Source organism: Homarus americanus, unplaced genomic scaffold (assembly GCF_018991925.1).
Source record: "Homarus americanus isolate GMGI-L3 unplaced genomic scaffold, GMGI_Hamer_2.0 scaffold28000, whole genome shotgun sequence".
NCBI lineage: Eukaryota > Metazoa > Arthropoda > Malacostraca > Decapoda > Nephropidae > Homarus > Homarus americanus.
This window is the reverse complement of record NW_024716180.1, coordinates 9,002-35,568: the sequence shown is the minus strand read 5'-3', so window position 1 is coordinate 35,568 and position 26,567 is coordinate 9,002. Positions and strand designations below refer to the sequence as shown.

Here is a 26,567-nt window from a genome sequence, read left to right as displayed (position 1 = left end):
AGTAGTAGTAGTAGTAATAGTAGTAGTAGTAGTAGCCAGCAGTAATACCCATCAATAAATACCGTGAAGTCAGCAATGTCGAAGTAGAGTGTGAGGTAACAGATGGCGACCAAGAGGAGAGTGGGTACATAGGTGCTGCTGATGTAGTACCCGGACAGATTCTTCAGCTCCAGCGACACCTGTTGGAGGGAAACACAAGTAGATGTTACAATCTACTACGAGTACTGAGGTAAGTTTCCCAGTGAGGTGTTGACCTGAGAGTGAATGCGTAATTGCATACACTGTACATGTTACGTTATAAATGCAAGAAAGCGGTTTTCTTACCGTAGAACTGAGATACCTTCACACTGATTACTCACCCAGGAGATTATGGTGTATCACTACGTAGAATTTCACTCTGCTTCCAGCATTCAATGCGCTGTGTACTTCATAAATGATGATTTAATGAATTCCATTAATTTCCAACATCCATCTAAGTTATTGGTTATACTTTGTCATAACCAATCAGTCATTACCTTTGGAAATAATAATAATAGAGGGGTCACAGATACGGGCAGATAATTGCACTTACGTTTATTTGGCACAATTCAATACACAGGACTTATAATTTGCATGGATAGGTCAGTCACTCACATTCACGCCACGGTACCGTAAGTTATAAGGGAGAGTTTGTCAACCTGGAAAATTAATAGTTAGATCTATTAGGCCGGCCTGGAGTGCTCTTGTAGCAAACAGGCCCTCACCAGTGATCAATTCCTTTACAGAGTGCGTTAACTTTTCGCTGGACTTAACAACAATCTCGGGGATTTGCACACACAGACTCGTAGCACTGGTAGGACTGTATGACCCGTTCAAAGTCCGCGGAGCAGGAGTTCTTACCTCACCCAAGGTCTAAGGCCCACTGACTAAAATGTGGTTTTGAGGCGTGAAATGATTATCAGTACAACACTGTCTCACTGGCCTCCCCCTATCGGCTGGCCGAGTACCTTATCTTTACCTAAACAAACATTTGGGATGGGTTGTGCGGCGGGTAGGCCCAACACAACCCATGACAGCACAGAACCCACCAAAACTAAAGTAGTTTAATTATCCAAATACATAGAGTATATCGTGCGTTAGTGCGTAAATATACATAATTCTATGACTATAAATAAACTACTTAGCTATGAATGAATGTATAAATATGTATAACTTTACGTAGATAGAATGATGAACAAAAAAGGGGAAAAGAAATTACTACGCTAGACTTGAACAGGTAACGGTGGAAGATTTAGGCGTAAATAGCGTAAATCAAGTGTAAAAGCGTATAGAAACGACCATAGATGACCTCGTTTGACCTTACCCTCTGACCGGACTTGAGAGGATCATCCACAGGGGTCATGGCAAAGGACGTGACCTCGTACTCCAACAGGGTCTTCATGCCGGTGAACATCACTCCGTCTTCCTCCTGCAGTAGAGTAGGACTTTAAGATTGGACTTGAGGGTGAGGGTTGGACTTAAGGGTGAGTATTGGACTTGAGGGTGATGAGTGAACTTGAGGGTGTGGATTCGACTTGATGGTAAGGTATTGGAGTTGAGGGTGTTGATTGGACTTGAGGGTGTTGATTGAAGTTGAGGGTGTGGATTGACTTGATAGTAAAGATTGGACTTAAGGGTGAGTATTGGACTTAAGGATGAGGATTGGACTTGAGGGTGAGTATTGGACTTAAGGGTGAGTATTGGACTTAAGGATGAGGATTGGACTTGAGGGTGAGTATTGGACTTAAGGGTGAGGATTGGACTTAAGGGTGAGTATTGAACTTAAGGATGAGGATTGAACTTAAGGGTGAGGATTGGAATTAAGGGTGAGTATTGGACTTAAGGGTGAGTATTGGACTTGAAGGATGAGGATTGAACTTAAGGGTGAGGATTGGAATTAAGGGTGAGTATTGGACTTAAGGGTGAGCATTGGACTTGAAGGGTGAGGATTGAACTTAAGGGTGAGGATTGGAATTAAGGGTGAGGATTGGACTTCAGGGTCAGGACTGGACTTAAGGGTGAGGATGGAATTAAGGGACAGGATTGAACTTAAGGGTGAGGATTGAACTTAAGGGTGAGGATTGGACTTGAGAGTGAGGATTGGACTTAAGGGTGATGATTGGACTTAAGGGTGATGATTGGACTTAACGGTGATGATTGGACTTCAGGGTGAGTATTGAACTTAAGGGTGATGATTGGACTTCAGGGTGATGATTGGACTTAAGGGTGAGTATTGAACTTGAGGATGAGGTTAAGCTTAAGGGTGAGAATTGGACTTTAAACTAAAGATTGGAATTGATGGGGATTGGACTTTTCCTCTCTTTCTTTTACTCTCCCACTTTTCCATTCTTACACACACACACTCACTCTGTCTGCTGTCTGTCTCTCTCTTCTCTCTCTCTCTCTCTCTCTCTCTCTCTCTCTCTCTCTCTCTCTCTCTCTCTCTTTCTCTCATAAAAATGCAGTACAGTTCTTACTGTAAAGAGATCTCTTTTATTTAGGACAGGGGATATGGAATTACCTTACCTAACACTCTATGGTATGAGACAGAGAAAGAGAGAGAGAGAAAGAGAGAGAGAGAGAGAGAGAGAGAGAAAGAGAGAATTACGAAGGACTCTCTTATACATTGATGACCCTCGAAGGACTCACTCACATCCTACGAACAACGAAGGAGTCACTCACATCCTATGAACCCCGAAAATCTCATTCACATCCTATAAACCCCAAAGGACTCACCCACATCCTATGAACACCGAAGGATTCACTCACATCCTATGAACCTCGAAGGATTCACTCACCTTATCTAGGATGACGAAGGAGGGAGAGACACCAATTAGACTGAAGGCGACGGAGCACACCTGAGAATCAAACGGGTACAGCTGTAACTGGAACTGACAGGTGAAGTCGACTGTATACACCTGGTACAGCATCATCGTGTTCTCTGAGCCCAGGTACACGTCGTCTGCAGGATACAGTACAGGGAGGATACAGGGAGGTCGTAGGAGAGATGTTTGAGGGAGGGTATGATAAGGGTGCAGGGCCCTAGGACAGGTATTTGAGAGAGAGAGAGAGAGAGAGAGAGAGAGAGAGAGAGAGAGTCACCTGGTGTCAGCGACCATAAAACAACAACAATAACAAAAACACAGAAGAAAAACCAATGTCAAGCAGCAGTGTTTTACCTTCGTACAGTCTAGAGTCGTCGTCAGCGGTGGGGCTCCCCTCCCTCTGCACCAACAGCGACTCCGTCCTGAGCAAGAGGTCCGCCAGACTCCTCGCCCCGTCCTCAACCTGTAGCAGCGGTATCCACAGTTTCTTCAGATCTTGGACTTTGTTATAGTTAAGATCCTTCCTCAGGTTCTTCATGCTCAGTCTCCCGTCCCGCCAGAACAGTTTTAGAATGATGTCCAGCACCAACTTGAAGCCCAGGACATCGATCTTCCTGACGGAGGTGATTTCGACGAGGATGCGGACGGGAACTGGCGTGTTTTGATCCTTAGGTGGAGGCATCTCGAGGGAGTAGCCGATGGGGATTTGTGCCAGGTGGCAGTTCAGCTCGTCACTCCTGTCGGGGCAGTTAGTTGCCAAATCACAGCGTTGTGTCTTGCTGATGCAGGCGCCGTCGTTGCAGGTGTACTCCTCGTCACCACAAGCCGTTATCAGCACCTCCAGCTTCAGGTATATGATAAGATAAGAATGGTTTTAGTGTTCCCTTCTAACACTGAACTAATACGGAAGACACAAGAAACTAATGAGTTTTGGGGTACTTTTATGTCATTCACAAAAATAGAGAGAGAGAGAGAAAGAGAGAGAGAGAGAGAGAGAGAGAGAGAGAGAGAGAGAGAGAGACAAACAGACATACAGAGAGCTAGCTTTCACCGTCTTACCTCACTCGTCACACACTTGTCGCCTGTGATGATCCAGGAGTGAACGCCGACAGGATATTCGGTGGGGACCTTCATCACCATATAACCCGTCAGGTTCTCGTGGCCTCTACTTGTCAACTTCCAGGTGGCGTTGTCACTGTCCCAGGAGACGTCAGTGAAGTGCGGCCCATGGAATTGTGGCTTGTTGTTTTTATAATCCCTAAGGAAGAGATTTCTGTCGATAATTGAATCCTTACACAGTCCCCGCACTCTGAACGATGGTGTAGCGGTGAAGTTGCACAGCGGACATGAGAGGTACTGGCAAGGTGTCCTGTACCAGCCATAGGGAAAGTCAGCGCCGCCTACACTAGCACACAACTGACCTGCTTTGACTTTATCATACCCGGTGGTTAGTTTATCCCAAGTGAGGTGCTGGTTGGTGTTCACGGTCAGCCATTCATCAGTGTTGAGGTCACCCATAAACCCGAGCCAGTAGAACGTCGAGTAGGCGTTCACACACAGGTCATTAAACTTAACAAATTCATCGAATATTTGGGTGTTTTCCTCCTCGTTGGTCGGTATAGCCATCAACCCCTTCATCCCGGAACAGGCGGCGTAGGCTGAGTCAAAATTCATTTTTTCCGGGAGCATCACAAGTCTGCTGGCGTCTTCCTGACAGAGGGATTTCAATGGCGCCTCAGAAACACGGACAAAACCTCTTAGGGTGAACATGGTCATGCTCTCATCGAAGTAGAGAAATGGCTTCACGTTGGTCTCAGGTTCCTCGCATTTGACGTAGGCCTTGAGGTAGGCAGGGGGCAGAACCTCAGGGTACAGGAGGAGTTGAGCCACGTCGTTGTGAACACTCTGAAGGACGTTGAAACCTCCCTCAATGGTATCCAGGTCTTGGCTCATAACGAAGCGCCCGCCACCAGCAATATTCAGCTGCTCAGGAGACTCTGCCTTCACCGTCGCCTCCCGGTACTGCAACAGCCACCACCACCACCATAGATTTTAACCCTTTGAGCATGAGGTAAAACATAAAGGTACATATGACAAGAAGCAACAATGATTCATAAAGACAGACAGACAGACATACACACACTACTACTACTACTTTGCTGTCACTCGGAATGGAGTATGACGATCATCTAGGTATGGTACAATGATATGAGTTATTAGGGATGTCACCTTCATTGATAAGTTTTGAGGTGACTAAAGAGGCCGATACGAGACCGGCAGAGTTTTTCATATATATCACACATGTGCAGGGCTACATCGTGTGCGGGAAGGGCGGTGGCAGAGTTTTTTCGTTCCCTCTTCCCAGTCGTTGCAAGTGTTGCAACGACTGGTAAGAGGGAGATTTGTAATGTACTGCCGATAGCCCAGTTTTGGGGTTTCGCCTTATAACCTGTCCATCATGTATTACCTTTGTAATGATTGTTTACCAGACCATAGCTTATAGCCCAGAAAAGGACAGCACATATAGCAGTGACTGGAAGCGCAGGTTTGTACACCCCCGTAAGTTGACCCACCCTTTGTAATTAAAGTGAGATTAAGTCATGACCCAGAATATGTTCAGTGTTTAATATAATTTGTCAGTGTCCCCCGCGACTTTTAACGTTCTCAGTGTCCCTAGTGCATTTTAATTGTCGGTCAGTACTACATGTACCCATTGTGTTTTAGTGATGGAAGCTGTGCCTATAATAGCTCATAACTTAACATGTCTTATAACCTACATCCTCCTCCCTGTCCTAATCTCCACTCCACCAACCCCATCTTTGCATCCCCGCTCCACCTCAGTCCCCGATTCAGCCTAATGAGAACATTGTCGTGACGGAACCCTAGTCGCCAAACATTGACGTAATGTATAAAGTAAATATCTTTTTCTTACGGATGCACTTACAACTAATTCATCATCCCTTTAGGATTGTCTTTCTCTGTCAAATGTCACACACAGTGCCGCCCCCATGGCCAGCCGGATGTTGGAGATAACCAGCTCACTTGGATATGACCTGACTTCGCATGTCCAAGCTGTATGCAGTGGTAGGGCAGGATGACGACGCTTTATGACAACATCAGCAATCAAGAGGTGACGATGGCCCAAGCATTGACTCTAACCACAGCGCGTACGAACAGAGGAGAAGCAGCGTAATAAATACAAGCACTGCACCTACACCCACCACACACCACAACATTTCTTTCAAGTCCTCCCTTGGACTAGGATTAAGGAGATTTTATATTTTTTTACCTTTATGCAGTTAAGACGTGTGAAACAAGGCCGTGACGAGATGGACCCTGCAGCACCACACATTAAACCCTGGCCGGCCGAACCAAGGAGGGGATTTCCGCTGTGGGTGCTGGGACAGGGCGTACCAGTGCCTCTGCAGCTCCGGTACCGAGATCGGGTACCGGGATGCTGATCCTGCCCCACACGTCATCCAGAGTGATGGCACCCACCCCAGTGTGACCGCTACCCAGGCCAGATTGGCGAAAAATGATGCCCTACACATAGAGGAAATGCAGATGGAACTGAAATAAACATCTGGAATATGTCGCAAAATGATGCTCTACAAAGCAAACTCAGATGGAGTTGAAAAAACACACACAAAAACATCTAGAATATGATAGTAACTGATGCAAGAGGAAATTTGCATTATAAACCAGGAGTAGGTGAAAAGAAGTCAGAAGGTGTGGAAACATTACATACAAGGTGTGGTATTGAAGAAAGAAAAACGTGCAACGAGAAGAGGGAAGACAAGACCTGCTGTGCTGACATCAGAAGAAAGCCGACGATGAGGAGGTGGATCATCGGAAGAACCAGCCTGCCACCGCTGCTGTACAGTACTGCCAGTGTCTCTGATACCAACTGGTGGAGAATGTGAGTCATGCTGGGCCACACTACTGCATTGCTGTTGTCTATGCATATTATAAAAAATACACCAAAAAACACTCTTACATGCAAAAGAAGGCGCATTTTTTTGTATTTTGAAGTATCTCATTGTTACATCTGATACTATTTACCACAGACACTGGTTTTTTTATTATTTAAGGAAGATAAGTCACTTTTTCTATGAGGTCATTTGATCAATGTTCTGTACTACCTAATGCATTGTTGCAGCCATACTGCTGTTTGGGCTTATCATTATTTTGACATAGACTAGCAAGGCCTGTAACCCCTATTATTGTTTGTAATATGTTTTTGCCATTTTTTTCTTCTTAGATATTTAGGATCTTTAGCTCAGTAACTATTCTAGTTGAGCTCATACTGTAGTCACTGAAGGTGTATGTGTCTTTTCTCCTGGCATAGAAGCTTTGATCTTGGCAGGAGGCATAAAAAGTTTTGTTAGACCAAACCAAGCCAGTAGAAAAACATTCATTCACTAACTATGAAGGAAGTGCTGCCGATAGGTAGCGGTTATTGTTTGTAAAATGTGAGGTTGCATTATCCCCCCAGGGGCCATTGTAGATATTACCATGATCTCTGGTGTGGAAGCTTTGGTCTTGGCGAGACGTGTAATGATTGTTTATCAGACCATAGCTTACAGCCCAGAGAATTACAACACATATAACAGAACCGAATGCACAGGTGTACCCCCACGTAAGTTGACCCACCCTTCGTAATTAAAGTGAGATTAAGACCTGACCCAGCAGAGGTCACGGTCATAATAAAGCAGAGTTCTCACCGCCACATAATTAGTCAAACCGGCGTCATGACCGTGTTAACTCATGAAACTAACCTTCAGCCCACACCACGCACCTAATCAAACACAGCTGTCTCGCAAACCCAGATTAGTGTTAATTAGTAACGACATCTGCCGGCATGACACCGCAAATATAGGGGACCGACAGCTCCTTCCCAGAGACACACAGGGAGAGTCAGACCTCAGAGGCAGACGGAGTCACACTCGTCACATGTCGAGGTCAGGAGGGGACTTCCCTCCCCAGCTCCGAGTCCCCAACTAGCAGAGTCTCCCACAGGAGACAAGAGTCAAGCACCCGCTGGAACCACTCTCTTCAGCAGCACCTGCAGACATTTCCCAGCCGCTAGGTCTCCCTCAGGTCACACATGAGTCACTGTCAGAACTATCCATAGGGTGAGTTGCTTATGGTGGGAAGTGTATCCATTTCATGTTTGTGTCTGGGAGTCATTGTCTAGTAATGTCGATATATTTATTAATGTGTCCATGTCATTCAGTTAACTATTGAATAGCTGTACTGTGAAAGTGGTGTTTAGAAGTTTTCCCCTACGAATATAATACCAAGTAAAATAAATAATTGGCCACGCTACCAACTTTCCTCACTTTACACTCCTACAACATAAATTATTACTTTACTAGTACTTCTCTTCTTACCCTCATTATACCTTCATCCGCCAATGTGGTCATTGGGTTCCCGTGGTGGTCACCTCTTCCACCTACACCGCCGTTGGGGTCTTGTTGGAGCTCTGTAAGCATGTCAGCCTGATGCGGGGCTCCACCTCAGATTTTTCATTTAGGGTTTACTCCCGTAGCCTTATACCTACCAAGGTTAATTCGCAAGGCAGCGGGGCAATGGTTGGTAAGCGCCAGGACGTGCCCACATGCCAGTGGGCCTATGCGCTGTCCCTCTGGGGCCCACTACTACTCTTAGATCCCCTGCTTGCTTAGCATGGGCCCACGAGGCACCCAGTTAACGTGTGTTGCCACGAGGAGGCATAGCAGGAGTTTTGATTGTGAAGGGCTGTGCACTGGCAGGTGAAGACTTATGCAAGTTGCTTCCCTGTTTGCCACGAGGGATAGCCAGCGGCGGCAGCTGAAAGCGAGAGGGAACAAACAATGCTTGAACCTTAACACTAACATAATGCTACCACAGTAGATGCATTACACCACCCTGTGCACACACACACACACACTTCAGGTGGAAGTACGTGGGTGACTGCACTGTGGGGGTTTCAGTGGACAACACCGCACCAGACTACTCATCGCTCCAAGGCACCCTGGACAGACTACAGGCCTGGACTATGGCGAACAAGGTCACCATCAACCACACCAAAACCGTAGTCATGCACATCAACACCGCCACCACTCCAGTGCAAGCCCCAGCAGTCACAGTGGGTGCCCATCCTCTCCAGCTGGTGCAGTCTGCCAAACTCCTGGGTGTAACTATAGACAACAAACTTGACTGGAACGCCCATGCAAATAACACAGTCAAGGCAGCCTCGTACCGTCTCTACATGCTACGAAGACTTAGGTCACTTGGGACACCCACGCCAGAGCTGAGGACCATCTACACTGCCTTTATTCTCCCCAAACTAACGTATGCATCACCAGCCTGGTCGTCTTCTCTCAACTCCACCCAACAACGTCAGCTAGAGAAGGTACAGAAAAGGGCCTGCAGAATCATGCTCGGCGCAGAATACTCCGGCTACACCAACGCTCTCTCCACCCTGGAAATTCCATCCCTCAGTGACCTCCACCACCAAGCACTGGAAAGGTTTGGCCGTGGACTACTGCACCACCCTCGCCATCGCCACCTCCTGCCACGTGCAGCCCCCCCACCCAACTCGTGCAGTCCGCCACTACAACAAAATTCAGCCCATAAGAGCCCGCACCGATAGATAATAAGAACAGCACCATCCCATCTATTGTTAAAATAATAAACAACTCCTGATTTATGTACTGTACAGCCCTGTAAATGTATTCAATGCATATTATATCATTATATCTAAATCAGAGGTAAGTCTGTATATTTTCAGCCACCGGCTGCAACTCTATTAATATACCGTTTATTATTATTATTATTATTACACACACACATACACACATACACACACACACACACACACACACACACACACACACACACACACACACACACACACACACACACACACACACAAACACACACATACACACACACAAGGCAGCCTCGTACCGTCTCTACATGCTACGACGACTTAGGTCACTTGGGACACCCACGCCAGAGCTGTGGACCATCTACAACGCCTTTATTCTCCCCAAACTAACGCATGCGTCACGAGCCTGGTCGTCTTCTCTCAACTCCACCCAACAACGTCAGCTAGAGAAGGTACAGAAAAGGGCCTGCAGAATCATGCTCAGCGCAGAATACTCCGGCTACACCAACGCTCTCTCCACCCTGGAAATGCCATCCCTCAGTGACCTCCACCACCAAGCACTGGAAAGGTTTGGCAGTGGACTACTGCACCACCCTCGCCATCGCCACCTCCTGCCACCTGCAGCCCCCCACCCAACTACCGCAGTCTGCCACTACATCAAAATTCAGCCCATAAGAGCCCGCACCGATAGATAATAACAACAGCACCATCCCATCTATTGTTAAAATAATATGCAACTCCTGATTTATGTACTGTACATCCCTATAAATGTATTGAACGCATATTATTTTGTCTAAATCACATGTAAGTTTGTATATTTTCAGCCACCGGCTGCAATTCTATTAATAAACCGTTTATTATTATTATTATTATTATTTTACACACACACACACACAGACACACACAGAGTAAATTACTCACCTGATCGTCATAAGCCAGCCAGGACCTCATGGAATGAAGGTCGACAGCATAACACACATGGTGCCACTTGTACATCTCGACAGAGAGGGACATCTCCACCTGGAGGCGGTATTTACAGCACCTAAACTCCACTATTTGCCGCCTCCAGTTCACCGCTATTGTGTGTGTGTGTGTGTGTGTGTAGAGGAAGAGAAGATGACGTTAGCACAATTACCACCCATATTCACTAAGGACATTAATCAATAAATGTTATCGATAATCGAGACAGGTTATTGTTATCATAATAAGATAACTAATGGTGAAAAAATCGATATATTTTACAGGTTAATAATGACTTATCATCATATATCGCCCGCCTTCCTCTCTAACCCGGTGTGAAGTCATCAGAGGTAAGGAACATAACACACGTACACAATTGAATCTCATTATCGTGGCCATCAGCGAAGTAACTCAGTATTGGCCCGCTGACCGACCCAACGTGCAGTAGACGATATCTGACACATATCGTCACCTGTAATAAACAAACAAGTAATAGGTGAAGTTATTGATCCTAAATTCCATCACCTATGTATAACTCTGATTATTGTTTTGACTGCATAATTCTCTAATACACAAGAACACAAGAACACAAGAATGGAGAAAACTGCAGCGGACCTATTGGCCGATACTGGGCAGTCCCGTTTACACCTAACCCCTGTTGCTCATATATCCATCCAACCTATGTTTGAAGCTATCCAGTGTATTCGTGTTAATGATGATACTTGTATTTGGTAACTTGTTCCACTTATCCACTACTCTATTTCCAAACCAATGTTTACTTATTTCGCCCCTAAATCTAAATTTGTCTAATTTAAAACCATTGTTATGACTTCGCTCCTGGTTGGATAGTTTGAGTACCTTTTATATCACCTTTGTTCAGCCCTGACTTCCATTTATACACCTCTATCATATCACCCCTCACCCTACGTCTCTCGAGGGAGTGCAAATTAAGATGCTTTAATCTGTCTCTGCACTCAAGGTTCCTAATGCCCGGGATTAGTCTTGTCATTCTCCTTTGAATTCTTTTCAGGGATTCTATATCCATTCTGTAATACAGTAATCAGAAATGAACTGCGTAATCCAAGTGAGGTCTCACAAGCGCAAGATATAGTTTTAGGAAGTCTTCAACTAAACTCAAAACATTGAATCTAACTTTTAAAAATATTATAACCCTGACTATAACTTCGGGGGACACTTAAACCTAACCTAACCTAACCTAAGCCGGAATTAATTAAGGTGCTGTGTTTACCTGGGTGAGTGAGGGACCGACGCCTAGTCCGGTGTCCAGGAAATCATCAGTCGTAGCTTGTTCTTCGGTCTGAATAGTTACCACTGTTATGTTGACGCCTCCTGTTGAGGGAGAGAGATGTATAAGCTTTGGGTAGAGTTCCCTTAACTTGGCTTATATATAAATAAGTTGAGAGGTTAAGTTACAAACCCAAAATGGTCTTTTCTCCATTTATTTGTAAAACTATATTGGTTACAGTCTATTAGTAGATGCACCGTAATTAACACTGTAAACTGTGAGTGTTAGTGAAGAGCGCTTGACTGAGTTAGGTCACTCGTCCGATTCTCGTGAGCACATGGCACCTCACAGCTTAATGGAAAATTACAGGTGGGTGATTGTATTATATAAACTAAATGTATTAACCCAAATTTATATAATTGTTATTGCCATGTGACAGGGGCTAATACAGAGAGAGAGAGAGAGAGAGAGAGAGAGTAAACATTAATCGTCTATATTCACCATACCTCTACAAACATACACACAAATACATTAATACAACTTATCTTCAATTAAGTGCCAAGACAGAACTACAAATACTGGTTAAAATTAATGATAAATAGCACACATGTCTCCCTAATTACAGGTGAAAACCATAAAAGGTCCACACAGGTGCTAGAGACAGGTAGGGAAGACTCCTCACCTGAATCAATACTTGTTAATTATGACAAAGACTATCACACTGAAGCATAAATCTCACTGTCTGTCTGACTCTCTCTCTCTCTCTCTCACCTCCTGGACCAGAAATCATTAACAATACTCTATCACATCTCTATCAAGCCATTTCTTTCACATCACTATAGAATGTGTGTGTGTGTGTGTGAGTGTGTGTGTGTGTGTGTGTGTGTGTGTAATAATAATAATAATAATAATAATAATAATAATAATAATAATAATAATAATAATTATTATTATTATAATATTATTAATAATAATAATAATAATAATAATAATAATAATAATAATAAGAATAATAATAATAATAATAATAATAATAATAATAATAATAATAATAATAATAATAATAATAATAATAATAATAATAATTATAATAATAATAATAATAATAATAATAATAATAATAATAATAATAATAATAATAATAATAATAAACGGTTTATTAAAAAAGTTCGGCAGCCCGAAGGCTGAAAATATACAAAGGACATAAATGACTTACAAAGACATGGGGTATTTAACAAAAGCTTTCATTAGATAAAGAAAAAGGAACAGACAGTGAACATACAAATTAATGTTTACAGTGGAGGTCACGTAGGGCACATGCTCTGTGTTAAACAGCAAACACGTGGCGTAGTAATTCCCTCACAGATGGTGTTATTAGGACCTCACGTGGTGTAGCAATTCCCTCACAGATGGTGTTATGAGGGACCTCACGTGGTGTAGCAATTCCCTCACAGATGGTGTTATGAGGGACCTCACGTGGTGTAGAATTTCCCTCACAGATAAGAACATAAGAACATAACAAAATAAGGAGTCTGCAATAGGCCGGTTGGCGTGTGCTTGGCAGCTCCTGTCGAGAGTTACAACCACTCTCTATCATCCATGAATCTATCTAGCCTCCTTTTTAAACTTTCCAGCGTTCCAGCACTTACTACAAAGTTGCTAAGCTTATTTCACTCGTCCACCACCCTATTTTTGAACTAGTTCCTTCCTATCTCCCTCCTAAACCTAAACGTATCCAACTTAAATCCGTTGCTACAAGTCCTATCCTGCTCGGATATTATAAGAACTTTATCTATATCTCCTTTATTGATTCCTTTCACCCACTTAAATACTTCTATCATATCTCCCCGCACTCTTCGTCTTTCTAGGGAATGCAAGTTTAGTTTCTTTAACCTATCTTGATATGGAAGGTTTCTAAGTCCCGGAATCATTTTCGCCATTCTTCGCTGCACCGACTCTAGTGAATTGATATCCATTCTATAATAAGGGCACCAGAACTGAACCGCATAATCGAGGTGCGGCCTGACTAACGCAAGATATAGTTGCAATTAGACCACTGCACTCTTATTACTTACACTTCTAGATATAAAACCTAATACTCTGTTTGCTTTATTTCGAACATTAACGCACTGTTTTCTAGGCCGTAGGTCCGGGCTTAAAAGTACCCTTAAGTCTCTTTCACAAGTCGACTTCTCATGGTTGATGTTGTTAAGGCTGTATACATTGACAGTATTTGTTCTTCCAATATTGAGTACGCTGCACTTGCTGGTGTTGAATTTCATTTGCCATTTTTCAGACCACCCCTGCAGTTTATTTAAATCCTCCTGTAGTGTATTTGCATCCTGCCCTGAATTAATCTGCCGCCCTATTTTGGTGTAATCAGCAAACTTGCTTCTGTCACTGCTGATCCCAGTATCTAGATCGTTTATGTAGATTATGAACAAGAGTGGGCCCAGTACTGACCCCTGGGGAACCCACTGGTAACACAGCGCCACTCAGATTTAACACTATCTATGCTGACCCTCTGTGTTCTATCGGTATGCCATTTTATCCAATTTAAAACTTTCCCCTAGATACCATGAGCCTTAACTTTTCTCAGAAGCCTCTGACGCGGTACTTTGTCAAACGCTTTGCTAAAGTCTAAATAAATAACATCGTAATTGTCGTCATTATCTACTACCTCGAATACTTTCCTAAAAAACGTCAGCAGATTTGTTAGACAAGATTTTCCCTTTGTAAACATATGTTGAGAGTCGTAGATTAATTTGTTTTTCTCTAAATACGATCGGATGCTATTTGCTATAATTGATTCAAGAAATTTCCCCACTACTGACGTCAAACTAATACCCCGGTAATTTGTCGCTGATGCTCTGTCTCCCTTTTTGAATATGGGTACTACATTTGCCTGTTTCCACAAGTCTGGAACAACTCCGGTGTCTAATGAATTTGTAGCTAAATTTACGAGGGGTCCGCTAATCTGTTCCTTACACTCTTTCAAAACTCGGGAAAAATTTCGTCCAGCCCTAGGGATTTTGTCTTCTTTAATTTATTTATCTTCTGAAGAACATCCTCTTTTCTGATAGTGATATTCTTTAATTTCTCTTCTTCATTTCCCCTAAATATCAGTTCCACCTCTGGAATTTCCTCGTGAGTTTCTTCTGTGAAAACTGATAAGAAGTAGCTGTATAATGCTTTGCTTATTTTCTCGCTGTCATCGACCACTTCCCTCTCTCTGACTTTAAAGGTCCCACTTTGTCCTTCACCTTTGTCCTATGTACCTGGAAAATCCCTTGGGATTCGCCTTGGATTCTCTTGCTATCCTGTTTTCGTAGTCCCTCTTTGCCTTCCTTACATTTTACTTAACATTCCTAGATAGTTCAGTATACCTGTTTCTGAGCTGCTCCTTCCCTCCCTTTAATTTCTTATAAATTCCTTTCTTTATTCCTATGTCATATTTAAGTTTTCTGGTCATCCACCTTGGCTCATTCTTATTTGACGATGGTGTTATGAGGGGCCTCACGGTGTGTAGTAATTCCCTCACAGATGGTGTTATGAGGGACCTCACGTGGTGTAGTAATTCCCTCACAGATGGTGTTATGAGGGACCTCACGTGGTGTAGTAATTCCCTCACAGATGGTGTCATGAGGGACCTCACAGGAAGCTGTAACAACTCATTCACTACGTGGTGTCGTAGCGTCAGGGGACACCACGTGGCCTGGTGTCACAGGACCTCACTCACTCAAGTGGTGTACAGTCAGGTGCGGTCCCAGGTGTGAACATAAGAACATAAGAATGGAGGAAACTTCAGCGGGCCTATAGGCCCATACTGGCAGTCCCATTTACACCCAACCCCTATTGCTCATATATCCATCCAACCTATGTTTGAAGCTATCCAGGGTATTCGAGTTAATGATGATATTTGGTAACTTGTTCCAGTCGTCTATTACTCTATTTCCAAACCAATGTTTACCCATTTCGCGCCTAAATCTGAATTTCTCTAATTTAAAACCATTTTTACGAGTTTGCTCCTGGTTAGACAGTTTGAGTACCTTTGTAATGTCCCCTTTGTTCAGCCCCGACTTCCATTTATACAACTCTATCATATCGCCCCTCACTTGTTTGTGTGTGTGTGTCTCATTCAGGAGGTAAGTGTGATTCGTGTAGAACATGTGTCATTAAGCCGGTATATGTTGATGGGAGTGTGACTTGAGGACCAATGATGGAGGGAAGGAGAGAGAGAGAGAGAGAGAGAGAGAGAGAGAGAGAGAGAGAGAGAGAGACTCACTTGACGGCGTCCAGCAGGTGACTACCAAACACAGGAGGAACACGAAGCTCGCCTTCCGGTACCCCTCAACCTGGCTCATGAGTCCTCCTTCTGCTGTTACTCCTCCAGATAAGTAATCTTCGCTCACACACCTGACGAAGACAACACCGCGTTGACAAGATCCATCGTCAGAAACTTCGGGGAGATAGAAACAAGTTTATTAAGAATTATCCTGTTTTTTCCTCCATTTATCACCATTATAATGAATCGATGTTTAATAATCTGTAAATCCTTTTTTTTATTCCGATTTTGACTTAGTTCTTACAGATTTTGATGTTTATATCCAACACAATAATAAAACTTAAAAATTTCTGTGTTTTTTGGTCATTTCTCCAAGTAATCTGAACCTTGTAGTGTCAAAATAACAGTATTGGAATGCACAGCTGTTTTGAGCTCCGAAGATTTCAACACACGATGAACAATACCACTCAATAGCATAACACATCACTTGAGTATAATTAACCCTAAACTACGTTTTTTTAGGGGGGTGGGGGGATAACCCACCCGGGTACAGGTCATCGACCCACCACGGGGCCTATGGGGCGAAAAAATAAGAGTAAAAATAAATTAAAATAGAACGAAAAAGATTATGTCAATCCACACCACGAAGATGCCGGAAAGCCAGATTTTTAAAGTGAGACAGATTGTATGAGTATGGAAACACAGAAGATGGCAGAGCATTCCATAGTTTGGCTGTGTGAGGAAAGAAGGATGTACTATAACAGGTTATTCTAGTGTGACCGACAGCCACCGAGAAACGGTGGGCACCGCGGGCAAGACGAATGTTACCAGCCCACGGCCTTGGCGGCGGTACACAGGATGCCAAATCCACCGACCATTGGCCGTTAAAGTACCTGTAAAACAGAAAGAGTGAAGCAACATTACGGGGAAGAGAAAGGGAAGAAAGATTATCAAGTAAAGGAGGAGAGTCAATAAGACGAAATGCCTTTGATTCCACCCGATATAACAGTTGGACAGAAGAAGAGCCACCCCAGATATGAGAGCAGTACTCCAAGAAATTAACAAATCTAACATAACAAAAAGAGAAAAAAAAAGTAGTAAAAAAGATGGTTTTAACCCCCAAAAATGTCCCCTTATATACTTGAAGCAACTGCTCAGGAGTGAAGTAGCTGCGGCATCTGTGCAGCATAACCACTTCCGTAATATACATATGCCTTTAAACCACGTACAATATCTTAACTACCCAATTAACCTTGTTTAATTAATACTATAAATAACTACGTATATTGATATCTAAGCCACGTACGATAACACTCAAAACCACGTACGATATATTAACTCATTCTAGAGAATAATACCTAAAAAATCATGTATTCACTCACCAATTTCTCCATAAATAACCAAAATCTTAACCTAACCTTTCCTCCCCTCCCTCCCCCTTCCATTCTCACTCGCTACCCAGGTGTTATAACTCACACACCCTCGTGCAATGTTCACCTGCCACTCCGTTTGCATTGTCTTAACTCCCTCACAACAGAATTGAAATTCAGGCGTGCGTGTCCATGGACACGACTCGAGGTAAATATAATATTCTAGAGCATTTATGGCCTGTTGTTTCTCCTTGGGTGAGTGTCATTTGGCTGGAGGAGTAAATATTTGAAGTAGTAAGCGTCGTCAGAAAGTGTTGAAGGTATTTCTGAGTAATTGTTATTATCATCTTTCCTGGTAGTGTAGTGGCTGGTGGAGTTGACTTCTAGGTAAGTGGGTCGTATTGTTGATAGTTCCTAACCCAACCTAACATAACCTAGCCTACATTTAGCTAATCCTAACCATTAGAATATAGGGCCCATTCAGACGTGGGCCTAATGTGTGTAACAATGTCATAAGTGTTTCCCGCCTGAGTGTTCCCGCCAAGTTCGAGCCAATTGCAGGGACCTGTGAGAGTGAATGCCTTAGGCCTTGATCCGATAAGAAAACCTATAAGACGTGACAACATGAAGATGTAACGTCCCTTTGTGGCCGAAGCAGTTTGAAAAAGGAGAATCTGTTTTTGGAGAGAGTGAAGTGTGGGTGCGTGTATGTATCATATCATATGGCGGGGTATAATGTGAGTACCTTTTAGGTTTTATCCCTTTCACGAAATGTATTGATTCATGTAACCCCTGGTTAGCTAGCTAGGAACATGTGTTATTGTTTTGAAAGTGTAACTGTTCATTTTGATGAACGTCGTTAATAAATGAAGAACCATTATGATTTGTTCTCAATTCTCTTTTCTTGACTAAAACATTGTCATGCATGTCTTTGTATTATGCAGCAATACAGTGAGTCCTGTTAAGAGTTGTATCTTACACCCAGCTATCCACCTCAGTTATCCACCTCCACGTCTCCCCTTGGTGTGAGAGCCGACTGTTAATTTTAGTTTAACAAATTTTTGGGCAAAGATTGTAGTACAGTTTGCCTATTCTGAGTAATTCAGTCAGGTCTTGACACTGAGGGTGGTATCACTTCTCACTGCCACGCAGAACAGAGGTTCATACACAAAGAAATACATCATATTCATTAACAGCTATATATGTATAGAGGTCAGATTCATTTGGGTAATGTCACTGTTCACTGCCATGCAGGACAGAGGTTCGTATACAAAGAGATGCATAACATTCATTGACACTATATAGGTCAGATTCATGTGGGTAATGCCACTGTTCACTGCCATGCAGGACAGGGATTTGTACACAAAGAAGGAAATACATCATATTCATTAGCAGTATATATAGGTCAGTGGTTCGCATACATTGGAGTCATATTCTAATTGAAGACTAATCAGTGTGGGCTAGCAAATTTGGGATAAACAGCAAGAATGTCGTCAAGCACCCCTGATTCAATGTAGTAATTACATAGTTCAAGATACAATAAGTCAGGTGGCCTGAAGTCTTTGACAGTGTCACATTCAATTATATAGTGTACAAGTGTATGCTTTAGAGGTTTATCATAAAGTTTACATGCTGAGTGTTCCGGTATGGGTACAGCGTTACTAACTTGCCAGATGTGTCTGTATCCTAGCCTAATTCTGGCCACGACTACATCACATTGTCTGGTTCTGTGAGAGCCGACTGTAGGACCATAACCTCACCCCCCCCAACACCCTCCCCTCAAACATAAACAAGTCTCCCTCTCTTCCTCGCTCCCTTTCTCCCAGAGAATTGGATAAAAAAGGAAGAGTAAAAGTAAGTAAAAATAAAGAATAAAAGGATAAATAAATAAATAAGAGTAACTAAAAGAAATATAAGGAGTAAAAGAAAAGTAAATAAGAAATAAAAGAATAGAAAGGAAAGATTAAAACCACTTTTGAATATTATTGTTACAATGGATACATTAGAACTGGGGCCCTATAGACTTGGGGTCCATTAAAACTGGGGTCCATTAGAACTGGGGCCCTATAGAATTGGGGTCCATTAGAACTGGGGCCCATTAGAGCTGGCGCCCTATAGAATTGGGGTCCATTAGAACTGGGGTCCATTAGAGCTGGGGCCCTATAGAATAGGGGTCCATTAGAACTGGAGTCCATTAGAACTGGGGCCCTATAGAATTGGGGTCCATTAGAACTGGGGTCCATTAGAACTGGAGTCCATTAGAACTGGGGCCCTATAGAATTGGGGTCCATTAGAACTGGGGTCCATTAGAACTGGGGCCCTATAGAATTGGGGTCCATTAGAACTGGGGTCCATTAGAACTGGGGCCCTATAGAATTGGGGTCCATTAGAACTGGAGTCCATTAGAACTGGGGTCTATTAACACAGGAGTGTAAATAAAAGTGAACCCATTAGGCCTGGACGAATGAAAGACTTGAGCCTATTAAAACTCTGCCAGCCAGTTCCACGGACCATCACCTCTATCATAAGAAAAAGGTCAGCGCCTGCACGAGCAGTCCACAGCGTCTGGCGTTCTGTTCCACCACACAGTGAGAAACTCATGACTGTTTACGCCAGGCAGGAGAACATTCGCCCGTCTTATGTGTATGGTGGCGCTCCTGTTATCAACAGGAGTAAGTCGACATGTAATCAGCAGGTGTAGGTCTACCTATAATCAGCAGGTGAACGTCTACCTGTAATCAGCAGATGTAGGTCTATCTGTAATCAGCGGGAGTATGTCTACCTGTAATCAGCAGGATTGGGTCTACCTGTAATCAGCAGGTGTAGGTTTATCTGTAATCAGCAGGTGTAGGTATACCTGTAATGAGCAGCAGTAGGTCTACCTGTAAGCAGCAGGAGTAGGTCTACCTGCAATCAGCAGGTGTAAGTCTACCTGTAATCAGCAGGTGTAGGTCTACCTCTAATCAGCAGGTGTGGGATCTACCTGTAATAAACAAGAGTAGCGCTACCTGTGATCAGCAGGAGTAGGTCTACCTGTAATCAGCAGGTGTAGGTCTACCTGTAATAAGCAGGTGTAGGCCTACCTGTAATCAGCAGGTGTAGGATCTACCTGTAATAAACAGGAGTAGGGCTACCTGTGATCAGCAGGAGTAGGTCTACCTGTAATCAGCAGGTGTAGGTCTACCTCTAATCAGCAGGTGTAGGATCTACCTGTAATAAACAGGAGTAGGGCTACCTGTGATCAGCAGGAGTAGGTCTACCTGTAATCAGCAGGTTTAGGTCTACCTGTAATAAGCAGGTGTAGGTATACCTATAATCAGCAGGAGTAGGTCAACCTGTAATCGGCAGGTGTAGGTGTACCTGTAATCACCAGGTGTACGTCTACCTGTAATCAGCAGGAGTAGGTCTACCTGTAATCAGCAGGTGTAGGTGTACCTGTGATCAGCACGTGTAGATCTACCTGTAATCAGCAGATGTAGGTCTATCTTTAATCAGCAGGAGTATGTCTACCTGTAATCAGCAGGTGTAGGTCTACCTGTAATCAGCAGGTGTAGATCTACCTGTAATCAGCAGGTGTACGTCTACCTGTAATCAGCAGGTGTAGATGTACCTGTGATCAGCACGTGTAGGTCTACCTGTAATCAGCAGGAGTAGGTCTACCTGTAATCAGCAGGTGTATGTCTCCCTGTAATCAGCAAGTGTAGATCTACCTGTAATCAGCAGATGTAGGTCTATCTGTAATCAGCAGGTGTAGGTCTAACTATAATCAGCAGGTGTAGATCTACCTGTAATCAGTAGGTGTAGGTCTACCTGTAATCAACAGGTGTAGGTCTACCTATAATCAGCAGGTGTAGGTGTACCTGTGATCAGCACGTGTAGATCTACCTGTAATCAGCAGATGTAGGTCTATCTGTAATCAGCAGGAGTATGTCTACCTTGTAATGAGCAAGAGTGGGTCTACCTGTAATCAGTAGGTGTAGGTTTACCTGTAATCAGCAGGTATAGGTATACCTGTAATGAGCAGCAGTAGGTCTACCTGTAATCAGCCGGTTTAGGTCTACCTGTAATCAGCAGGTGTAGGTCTACCTATAATCAGCAGGTGTAGATCTACCTGTAATCAGCAGATGTAGGTCTATCTGTAAACAGCAGGAGTATGTCTACCTGTAATGATCAGGAGAGGGTCTACCTGTAATCAGTAGGTGTAGGTTTACCTGTAATCAGCAGGTGTAGGTCTACCTGTAATGAGCAGCAGTAGGTTAACCTGTAATCAGCAGGTGTAGGTCTACCTATAATCAGCAGGTGTAGGTCAACCTGTAAACAGCAGGTGTAGGTCTACCTATAATCAGCAGGTGTAGTTCAACCTGTAAACAGCAGGTGTAGGTCTACCTGTAATCAGCAGGAGTAGAAGAGCGGATCAGAAGCTCTGAACTGTACCTAACCAAGTCAACTGGTGTACTGAAGCCGAGCGTGAGACCCTACCTCCAGGGAGTGCCCGGCTAGGTGTACTGTCCCAATGTCATGTACTGCCAGGGTGTACTGTCCCAGGTCATATACTGCCAGGGTGTACTGTCCCAGGTCATGTACTGCCACGGTGTACTGTCCTAGGTCATGTACTGCCGGGTGTACTGCCCCAGGTCATGTACTGCCAGGGTGTACTGTCCCACTGTACCAGGTCATGTGCTGCCAGGGTGTACTGTCCCACGTCATGTACTGCCAGGGTGTACTGTCCTAGTTCATGTACTGCCAGGGTGTACTGTAATAGTTCATGTACTGCCAGGATGTACTGTCCTAGGTCTTCTACCGCCAGGGTGTACTGTCCTAGATCATGTGCTTCCAGGGTGTACTCTCCTATGTCATTTACTGCCAGGGTGTACTTTCCTAGGTTATGTACTGCCGGGGTGTACTGTCCTAGTTCATGTGCTGCCACAGTGTACTGTCCTAGGTCATGAACTGCCAGAGTGTACTTTCCTAGGTCATGTACTGCCAGGGTGTACTGTCCTAGTTCATGTACTGCCAGGGTGTACTGCCCCAAGTCATGTACTGCCAGGGTGCACTGCCCTAGGTCATGTACTGCCAGGTGTACCGTCTGGGTCATGTACTGCAGGGATGCCGTCCTAGATTGTATGCTGCCAGGGGTGCACTGTCTGGATGCATGTACTGCCAGAGTGTACTGTCCCAGGTCATGTACCGCCAGAGTGTACTGTCCTAGGTCATGTACTGCCAGGGTGTACCGTCCTAGGTCATGTACTGCCAGGGTGTACCGTCCTAGGTCATGTACTGTCAGGGTGTACCGTCCTAGGTCATGTACTGCCAGGGAGTACCGTCCTAGGTTATGTACTGCCAGGGTGTACTGTCCTAGTTCATGTACTGCCAGAGTGTACTGTCCCAGGTCATGTACCGCCAGAGTGTACTGTCCTAGGTCATGTACTGCCAGGGTGTACCGTCCTAGGTCATGTACTGCCAGGGTGTACCGTCCTAGGTTATGTACTGCCAGGGTTTACCATCCTGCTGATTACAGGTAGACCTACATCTGATGATTACAGGTAGACCTACTCCTGCTGATTACAGGTAGACGTACACCTGCTGATTACAGGTAGACCTACACCTGCTGATTACAGGTCGACTTACTCCTGCTGATAACAGGAGCGCCACCATACACATAAGACGGGCGAATGTTCACCCGCCTGGCGTAAACAGTCATGAGTTTCTCACTGTGTGGTGGAACAGAACGCCAGACGCTGTGGACTGCTCGTGCAGGCGCTGACCTTTTTCTTATGATAGAGGTGATGGTCCGTGGAACTGGCTGGCAGAGTTTTAATAGGCTCCAGTCTTTAATTGGTCCAGTCCTAATGGGTTCACTTTTATTTACACTCCTGTGTTAATAGACCCTAGTTCTAATGGACTCCAGTTCTAATGGACCCCAATTCTATAGGGCCCCAGCTCTAATGGACCCCAGTTCTAATGGACCCCAATTCTATAGGGCCCCAGCTCTAATGGACCCCATTTTTAATGGACCCCAAGTCTATAGGGCCCCAGTTCTAATGTATCCATTGTAGCAATAATATACAAAAGTGGTTTTAATCTTTCCTTTCTATTCTTTTATTTCTTATATACTTTTCTTTTACTCCTTATATTTCTTTTAGTTACTCTTATTTATTTATTTATCCTTTTATTCTTTATTTTTACTTACTTTTACTCTTCCTGTTTTATCCAATTCTCTGGGAGAAAGGGAGAGAGGAAGAGAGGGAGACTTGTTTATGTTTGAGGGGAGGGTGTGGGGGGGGGGGTGAGGTTATGGTCCTACAGTCGGCTCTCACAGAACCAGACAATGTGATGTAGTCGTGGCCAGAATTAGGCTAGGATACAGACACATCTGGCAAGTTAGTAACGCTGTACCTATACCGGAACACTCAGCATGTAAACTTTATGATAAACCTCTAAAGCATACACTTGTACACTATATAATTGAATGTGACACTGTCAAAGACTTCAGGCCACCTGACTTATTGTATCTTGAACTATGTAATTACTACATTGAATCAGGGGTGCTTGACGACATTCTTGCTGTTTATCCCAAATTTGCTAGCCCACACTGATTAGTCTTCAATTAGAATATGACTCCAATGTATGTGAACCACTGACCTATATATACTGCTAATGAATATGATGTATTTCCTTCTTTGTGTACAAATCCCTGTCCTGCATGGCAGTGAACAGTGGCATTACCCACATGAATCTGACCTATATAGTGTCAATGAATATTATGCATCTCTTTGTATACGAACCTCTGTCCTGCATGGCAGTGAACAGTGACATTACCCAAATGAATCTGACCTCTATACATATATAGCTGTTAATGAATATGATGTATTTCTTTGTGTATGAACCTCTGTTCTGCGTGGCAGTGAGAAGTGATACCACCCTCAGTGTCAAGACCTGACTGAATTACTCAGAATAAGCAAACTGTACTACAATCTTTGCCCAAAAATTTTTTAAACTAAAATTAAAAGTCGGCTCTCACACCAAGGGGAGACGTGGAGGTGGATAACTGAGGTGGATAGCTGGGTGTAAGATACAACTCTTAACAGGACTCACTGTATTGCTGCATAATACAAAGACATGCATGACAATGTTTTAGTCAAGACAAGAGAATTGAGAACTAATCATAATGGTTTTTCATTTATTAACGACGTTCATCAAAATGAACAGTTACACTTTCAAAACAATAACACATGTTCCTAGCTAGCTAACCAGGGGTTACATGAATCAATACATTTCGTGAAAGGGATAAAACCTAAAAGGTACTCACATTATACCCCGCCATATGATATGATACATACACGCACCCACACTTCACTCTCTCCAAAAACAGATTCTCCTTTTTCAAACTGCTTCGGCCACAAAGGGACGTTACATCTTCATGTTGTCACGTCTTATAGGTTTTCTTATCGGATCAAGGCCTAAGGCATTCACTCTCACAGGTCCCTGCCATTGGCTCGAACTTGGCGGGAACACTCAGGCGGGAAACACTTATGACATTGTTACACACATTAGGCCCACGTCCGAATGGGCCCTAATGTTGACGCAGCTGAGCAAACAAATAACCATTTCGCTACTATATGCCAGACGCTCCCCCGGCTTGACACAACCACTCTCCCTGCTTACCTACCAGCCCCCCTTCCCACTGAATTAGTAAAAGAATTTGAAGTAGCAAAACGCCTGGACAAACTAAAATTAAAACGCTCACCACCCCCATTGACTTACCAATGAAACTTTTCAAGGAGTTCTCCCCGGAGCTTGCTAAACCCTATGCTCCATCATCAATGCTTCTCTCAGTCAAGCCAGATGCCCAGCTGACTGGAAGACCTCATGTATCACCAGTGCCCAAGTCAACCAGCCCACAATCCTTAAATCAGCTACGACCTATTGCAATCACCCCAATACCCAGCCTAATCTGTGAAAGTTTTGTGTTCGACTGCTTATGCTGATATTGCAGGAGTCGTAGACCAGCAATTTGGCAACATGAAAACTTCCTCCACCACTCACTGTCTTGTCAGCCGATTACATATACCGCCATCTCGAGAAACGAAAAACGTCTGTAGCTGTCGCCTTCATTGATTTCACTAAAGCGTTCGACCTAGTCGACCACAATATAATCATCAACAAAGCTATTGACCTCGGGCTGGAGAAGTCTTATACCATGGCCAGACTTCCTCAGTGACCGACGCCAAGCTGTACGCTTCCGAGGGCTGTTCCACCTTTCAGTCACTCACCTGTGGCGTCCCCCAAGGCACCAAGATGGGACCACTCTGCTTCCTTATGCTCATCAATGATGCCCTAAGAGAAACCCCTGCTCGCTGGAAATATGTCGACGACTCCACCTTTGGGATCAGCGTCAACAATTCTGCTCCCAACTATACCGCCCTTCAGGATTTATTGAACAGTCTCCAAACTGGCCACCAACAACTAGCACCATCAACCATACCAACACCATGGTTATGCACATCAACCTCCTCCGACATTGTCCCACCTCCTTCCATTACTCTAGGTCCGAACACACCCAGGTTGTAGATTCCACGAAGCTCCTCGGCGTCACCATAGACAACAAACTAAATTGGAAACCACACGTCAGTGAAGTTGTCAAATCCTCCAGTTTCCGTCTCCACCTCCTCCGCCGACTCAAGTCCTCGGAGTTCCTGCACGAGCTCCTCAGTGTTTACACAACATTCATTCTTCCCAAGCTCACCTATGCCTCCCCACCTGGTCTTCCTCCCTAAATGCCAAAACGTAAACACCTAGAAAGTGCAAAAGAGGGCATACAAGATTATTCTCCCCCTTCCTACTCCACATATCAAGAAGCGCTCAACACACTGACCCTTTCGACTCTCACTGACCATCACCACGACCTCATCTGCAATTTGGTAAGAAGCTTCACACCATCCTCGACACCGGCTCCTACTACCACCTGAGATCCCTAGTCCGAGAATTGCTGTTCGACACCACAACCGCATCCAGCCCATACGTGCACGAACTGATCGCTATAAGAACAGCCGAGTCCCAACCATTGTAAAAATTATCAATAACTTGTAATAAACCAGTGTATTCACTCCAGTAAACACTACTCCTTGCACTGTCACTATGTTGAAATGAACTGTAGTTTGAGCTTTTCCATCTAGTTATTATATGTCTTATTTGTGTCACTTATGTT

At 44.0% G+C, this 26,567-nt stretch overlaps 1 protein-coding gene across 1 annotated transcript; it reads right to left on the bottom strand.

Annotated features, from left to right (window-relative positions):
* Window positions 1-62: 62 nt before the first annotated feature.
* LOC121858065 lies at window positions 63-10,494 on the bottom strand (the record flags this gene model as incomplete). The annotated part of the gene is made up of 7 exons (XM_042354296.1): window positions 10,420-10,494; window positions 6,258-6,386; window positions 3,903-4,865; window positions 3,198-3,687; window positions 2,817-2,980; window positions 1,328-1,447; window positions 63-179 (listed from the first exon to the last, which is right to left on the bottom strand). Coding segments are annotated over exons 1-7 (2,058 nt in total), but the record flags the coding sequence as incomplete, so codon positions are not given.
* Between the last annotated feature and the right edge of the window lie 16,073 nt (window positions 10,495-26,567).